General features: G+C 39.0%; 1 protein-coding gene across 1 annotated transcript; it reads left to right on the forward strand.

Annotated features, from left to right (window-relative positions):
* The first annotated feature begins 4,019 nt into the window (after nt 1-4,019).
* Nucleotides 4,020-6,201, forward strand: LOC147637759 (protein neprosin-like). Its single transcript, XM_086799040.1, has 6 exons — nt 4,020-4,250; nt 4,384-4,470; nt 4,684-4,905; nt 5,016-5,189; nt 5,518-5,664; nt 5,818-6,201. The coding sequence occupies exons 1-6, from the start codon at nt 4,020-4,022 to the stop codon at nt 6,199-6,201; spliced, it is 1,245 nt and encodes a 414-aa protein (XP_086655166.1).
* The last annotated feature ends 926 nt before the right edge of the window (nt 6,202-7,127 follow it).

Consider the following 7,127-nt stretch of genomic DNA (forward strand, 5'->3'; position numbering starts at 1 on the left):
AAGTTTTTATAGCATTTACAATCCTTTAAATATCCCAAGAACGGATACTCATAATGTTTCCTAGAACTATAAATATGTCCTCTAAATTCCCTCTTTCATTTACATGCAAGTAAAGTTTGAATGATCCTTCACTAATCCTTATGAAGGCTTAAACCTTGTTCAATTTAAGCTCCTAGAATCATACTTATGTGCTTAATCACTCTTAAAAGAAATCTCCTCTCAACATGCAAGGCTTAAACCTTGTTCAATTTAAGCTCCTAGAATCATACTTCTTATGTGCTTAATCACTCTTAAAAGAAATCTCCTCTCAACATGCAAGATAAGTCAAAAGATATAGCTTCAATAATTATCTCAGTGTAGCATGATTGGACCCTTCCTAATCTCTAATTTTATAGCTTGATCTGTGTAAATTTTTAGTTAAATAAACATTTCATATGTTCCTTCAAAGTCCCATGGTAATCCCCAAAAGACAGGGTCAAAAAATCATTCTTCTAGCTATGATATTCATCATATGGTGTGTGCGTTTAAGTTTCTATACTTCACAAGAAACCCACATTTTTCCCTTTTTCTCCCAACATGGAAAATGCCCCTGTTAGCTTAAGGTTCCCATGTCCTTTATTATCACACATACTTTCGACACAACTCCCAAAACCACTACACATAAAAAACTGGAAAACATTCTACCTTCAACTCCTAAGAGAGAGGGAGGGTGTTCCTCTCCATACTTCATGATGGTAGACATGTGGGCCTCTTAGACATTCTGTACACATACATGTGCTACCAGCTCCCCTTGGCTTGTGCACTATCATGGCCTTGATTTTTGGATGCTTCTTGGGATTCCATTGCCTTGTAATTGGTGCTCTTGGTTCTCTTAGTTGGCAAGTTTGGTTACCTTCTAGGTGGACTCTCTAGGCTTGGTGGTTGTGGTGATTTATTCTCCCAATTCTTTTACCAAGAAATTTCCCACAAAATCTTAGTAGCATCTCCCCCCTTATTTAAAAAAATATTGCCCCCTCTATCGACTGTAGCTCTTCATGATTAAATAAGAAAAATTACCCCCTCTATCGAGTGTAGCCCCTCATGATTAAATAAGAGTTTTATTTTTTGATGATCTTTTATGGTGAGCTTATAAGGTCATTGGACATGTTTCATTTGATTTTAGTATAAACATGACCATATTCAGGATGAGTTTTCATCAAGTATGGCCAATTTAGGTTTTGGGCCTAGGGGCCTCCACAAACCTGACAAGGCACCCATTATGGTGGTACACTGACTTGTCAAGCCCCCAAGCCCAAAACTTAAAATAGCCATAACTTGCTCAAAACTCATCAGAATATGGTCATGTTTATACTCAAATTGAGTGGGATGGCAATAACTTGCTCAAAACTCATCAGAATATGGTCATGTTTATACGCAAATCAACTTGAATATGGTCAAGTTATGATAAGTATGAAAGTATGTTATAAAAATATTTGGATGCAAGTTATGTGTAGTATAATTTATCGGGTGTTTTAAAGAAAGAACTTTTGTCTAGGTCCTAGTAGGGAAACCTAATTTGAATAGTCTATATGGCCAAAGGCTATTGGCTAGTAGCATCGAGCCCGCATGTGTAAATGTCGCAAGACCAAATCTATATTGTTTTCAAGGCTTGGGCGATTGGGGGATAGCATAATGGTTAGTGTAGATGATTGCTTTATGTGAGGCTTAATTCCTATTTGGGGCCATATAAGTGTGTAGGTCGCGCACATTAATCATTAGTATACCACAAGTCACTACTTTTCTGTAATAATATCCTTGTGGGCTTGGAATTGTATTGTTTTCAAGGCTTGGCAGTGATTGGGGGATAGCCCGATGGTTAGTTTAGATGAGTGCTATGCATAAGGCTCTATTCTTATTTGGGACCATATTATTAACCAATAGAGTGTAGGTACACATTAATCATTAGTATACCACGAGACACTAATTTTTTGTAAACCAATATGGTTTACAATATTTTTGTGGGCTTGAGAATTTTCAAGAGCCAACACTAGTGCAAAAAGTGTTCTCCCATCACTAAGAAAAAATGTGAACAAATGTCCAATATATCATTAACCATTCTTCAATGTAGGCGAGCACATTTTCATTGTTCAATATAGATTTTGGTATACCGTTTGTGCACTTGGCAACATCCCCCACACAAAATCTAGAATGAGCACACCGACATTTATGCTAAGCCCCTTTTTTAAAAAAAACACCATTTAATGTGTATTTCACCGTGAGGGCTCAGGGATGGACAAGAGTACCCTCGAGGTTGGGCGGGGGGACATTTATATAGTGTAAAGGCCCTAAGAGAGAGGGAGGGTGTTCCTCTCCACACTTCATGATGGTATACATGTGGGCCTCTTAGGCATTGTGTGCACATACATGTGCTACCAGCTCCCCTTGGCTTGTGCACTATCATGGCCTTGATTTTTGGATACTTCTTGGGATTCCATTGCCTTGTAATTGGTGCTCTTGGTTCTCTTGGTTGGCAAGTTTGGTTACCTTCTAGGTGGACTCTCTAGGCTTGGTGGTTGTGGTGATTTATTCTCCCAATTCTTTTACCAAGAAATTTCCTACAAAATCTTAGTAGCATCTCCCCCCTTATTTAAAAAAATATTGCCCCCTCTATCGAGTGTAGCTCTTCATGATTAAATAAGAAAAATTACCCCCTCTATCGAGTGTAGCCCCTCATGATTAAATAAGGGTTTTATTTTTTGATGATCTTTTATGGCGAGCTTATAAGGTCATTGGACATGTTTCATTTGATTTTAGTATAAACATGACCATATTCAGGATGAGTTTTCAGCAAGTTATGGCCAATTTAGGTTTTGGGCCTAGGGGCCTCCACAAACTCGACAGGGCACCCATAATGGTGGTACTGACTTGTCAATCCCCCAGGCCCAAAACTTAAAATAGCCATAACTTGCGCAAAACTCATCGGAATATGGTCATGTTTATACTCAAATTGAGTGGAATGACAATAACTTGCTCAGAACTCATCAGAATATGGTCATGTTTATACGCAAATCAACTTGAATATGGTCAAGTTATGATAAGTATGTTATAAAAATATTTGGATGCAAGTTATGTGTAGTATAATTTATCGGGTGTTTTGAAGAAAGAACTTTTGTCTAGGTCCTAGTAGGAAAACCTAATTTGAATAGTCTATATGGCCAAAGGCTGTTGGCTAGTAGCACCGAGCCCACATGTGCAAATGTTGCAAGACCAAATCTATATTGTTTTCAAGGCTTGGGCGATTGGGGGATAGCGTAATGGTTAGTGTAGATGATTGCTTTCTGTGAGGCTTAATTCCTATTTGGGGCCATATAATTAGACTAATAGTGTGTAGGTCATGCACATTAATCATTAGTATACCACAAGTCACTACTTTTCTATAAACCATGGTTTATAATGTCCTTGTGGTCTTGGAATTGTATTGTTTTCAAGGCTTGGCAGTGATTGGGGGATAGCCCGATGGTTAGTCTAGATGAGTGCTATGCATAAGGCTCTATTCTTATTTGGGACCATATTATTAACCAATAGTGTGTAGGTGCACATTAATCATTAGTATACCACGAGACACTAATTTTTTGTAAACCAATATGGTTTACAATATTTTTGTGGGCTTGAAAATTTTCAAGAGCCAACACTAGTGCAAAAATTTTCCCCCACCATGCCTTACACCCCACAAAATCTAGAATGAGCACACCGAAATTTATGCTAAGCCCCTTCAAAAAAAAAAACACCATTTAATGTGTATTTCACCGTAGGGCTCAGGGATGGACAAGGGAGACTCAGTACCCTCGAGGTCTTTTTTTTGCGGGGGGGCGGGGAAAACATTTCCATAGTGTAAAGGCCCTAAGATTTCTCCCAATGGATGCCGATAGTTAGTAGTACCGACTACGCGCAGTCCGAATCTTTACAAGGTTTCTGGACAATAGTATGACGGTGGTGATGAGAATAAGGCAAGGTTTATATTATAGACACTGCACAATAATATGACGGTGGTGATGATGACTTTGCGAGGGCGCAATGACAGACATCTATCGGCCAGCGACGTCCTCTTGAGCATTTTAGTATTGTCTAGTTTCTTCGTGCATGTTGTGCGAGGAAGAAGTCTTACAGCCGATCAAGTAAGAGACTCGCTAAGTGGGTACACCAGGGAGGATGTCGCCAAAGCGCATCTGCAACTCCGCGAGCTTATCAAACCATCGGTTCGGAGCATCCAGGTGGACGAAATTATCTCATTAATTAGGTCAATGCAGTAATTAATATAGATCAAATCATCAATTACTTTGATTCGGTGCGTTTATTGATCATATAAACGTCGATGCATGTTATGTTGTCTTGTGAACCCTACAGAGTCCCGATGGAGACATCATTGATTGCGTGTTGCGGGAGAAGCAGCCTGCGTTAGATCACCCGTTGTTAAGAAACCATACTATCCAGGTCAATTATTCTCTCTCTTTTTAGCTAGCTAAGCACCTTAGATTCAATCATGCGTACTGTTAAAAGCTCCTTAAGATTTAGTATATCGACGTATTATTAGGTTAACAGAGATTATTGCATACACTAACAGGAATTCCCGAGCTTTTCTCCCGATGCAATTAAACGCAATCCACATATTATTAGGTTAACAGAGATTGCTGCACATACTAACAGGAATTCCCGAGCTCTACTCCCGATGGAATTAAACGCAATCCTGAGATGGATAATTATCCGCCAGTTTTGATCGCGGGTGCGCAGCTTTGGCATCTCAATGGCACCTGTCCAATTGGAACCGTGGCAATACGAAGACCTTCTTTGCTGTATATTCTCAAGTCCCGTAGAGTCGTGCATTGTAAACAGAAGCGCTTCTCACGAGATTTTACAGGAAACATCGAGGTCAGTTAAATAATCAAATCTCGTGCTTGATTAATTTCAAGTCGATTAGGATAATGATTGAGTCCAGCTTAAGCCCATAATTTTTTTAAAGGAAGTACATGTATTTGCAGTTTGCCAAGGCCGTGTATTCCCACGGCCAACCCATATTTGGAGCCTCCGCATCACTCAGCATATGGAATCCTCACGTTGAGAATATAGCTTCTGAGATGAGCGCGGTCGACGTGTGGCTGACTGCTGGATCCGCCTTAGACAACACCCTCAACACGGTCGAAACTGGATGGTCGGTAAGCTCACTAGCCTCAAACCTTTGCATACATATTGAGACCTTCAGGGGGTCCCTAATTAACATCTAATGTGATTTCTTATCCCCTAAACATCTAACATCAAATCTAAAAATTACTGTACTAATAAGCTGTGGAACAGTCCTTATAAGACATTATTCTAACACTTCTCCATGTTAGGTGAACCCTGAACTCTATGGCGATAACTACACCCGCCTTTCCACCTACTAGACGGTGGGTTATAAATCTTTGATGGGATCAAGTGATTCAAAATCCTCATGTACAAGAATTGCTTCCTTCTCATGTTTCGTTTCACTTCGCATGCATGCAGAAGGACTTCTATGTAGACACAGGATGTTTTGATCTCACCTGCCCAGGCTTCGTCCATGTGGCATTTCAAATTGCCATAGGTGCAACCATATTCCCTACTTCTACCGATAAAGGCCATCTAGTTGATGTCTCTTTTCGTATTTGGCAGGTGAGGTTATTGATAAATCAATCAAATTGGATTCTCCTTGAGATAAATGTTGAGCCATAATGCATTTTTTTATGTACAGTACACATTTGGATATGTTGAGCTCATTGACTAATAACTCATTGTGATATATGCCTATGCTGACGTTGCTTGTAGGATCTTGTAACTCATAATTGGTGGCTAGCATATGGCACAATTGATGTGGGATATTGGCCATCAGAATTATTTACAAATCTAGCACAATATGCAGACACAGCTAGTATTGGAGGATCGGTGATCAACTCGAAAGTTGGAGGAGTACATACTACTACTGAGATGGGCAATGGAAACTTTCCTAGCGAGGGTGTGGATGTTGCAGCTACTTATGCCCACTCCCTGCAGGTGATGACTTCACCAAATATACTCACAGATGCAAGGGCAAGTGATGTCGTGCTCGTCACTTCTGACCCTGACTGCTACAATATACAAACTACCACTCATGCTGCTATGGGCACCACGGTAGTCCTCGGAGGGCCGGCACATGGCCCTGGTTGTCCATGATCCTCACTTCATGCCCTCTAGTTCTGCATAAACCCATATCGTGCACACCAGCTCATGCATAAACATCCCATGGTGGGAGTTGCATCATGGGAAGGACACTGATATTTTTGGATATTGACATTTTCTGATGTTTTCTGTCATGAGTTGAAAAGTGATCCATTGATTGAAAAACTTTTGGTTCTTGTTTTAGTTGTCAAATATTGCATGTTTTATAGTATATTTATGATCAGCATCCAAAGTATGCATGTATGTATACTTTGTGATTATCTAACATCCAAAGTATGCATCGAGTCTTTACATGTTTTATGTGAAGGCATTATAGCCTACTTATAATTAGGCTTGATTTTAAGTATACATACTTGTGATTATCTAATATCGTAAGTATGCATCGAGTCTTTACTTGTTTTATGTGAAGGCATTATAGTTTACTTATGATTAGGCTTGATTTTTGTTAGATGTTTTACCTATAATTTCTCAATGGTTTTTAGTAGACAAATTAAATTTCATATGCACATCACAAAATACACTATCTTTTTTTCCCAAAAATCATGATATGCACATCACAAAATACACTATCGTTTTTCTCCCAAAAATTATGATTTCTAACGAGCAAGGCAGTGCCCATCAAAAACCAAGCATTAATCTTATGGTGTCAACACCCGAGTATATGCATACTTATGATTGTAAGCATCCTACATATGTATAAGAGGGCCCTTATAATGTGTTTATGTGAAGGCATTAAGTGTCTTAGTTGATGTCAAAGAATACTGCTTCCAAGACATTTTTCATTTTTGTACTAGATGGAGATAATCAATCAAAATAAAATGGATTAAGAAAATATCAATTAAAGGTTCACTACACTATAGTACGATGCAACTATAGTGGTACTTTTATGGGTGATAACTAAGTTTTGAAAAAGGCAAGCA

This window comes from Cibotium barometz, chromosome 6 (assembly GCF_041138505.1).
Source record: "Cibotium barometz isolate CiBa-2024 chromosome 6, ASM4113850v1, whole genome shotgun sequence".
NCBI classification, from domain to species: domain Eukaryota; kingdom Viridiplantae; phylum Streptophyta; class Polypodiopsida; order Cyatheales; family Cibotiaceae; genus Cibotium; species Cibotium barometz.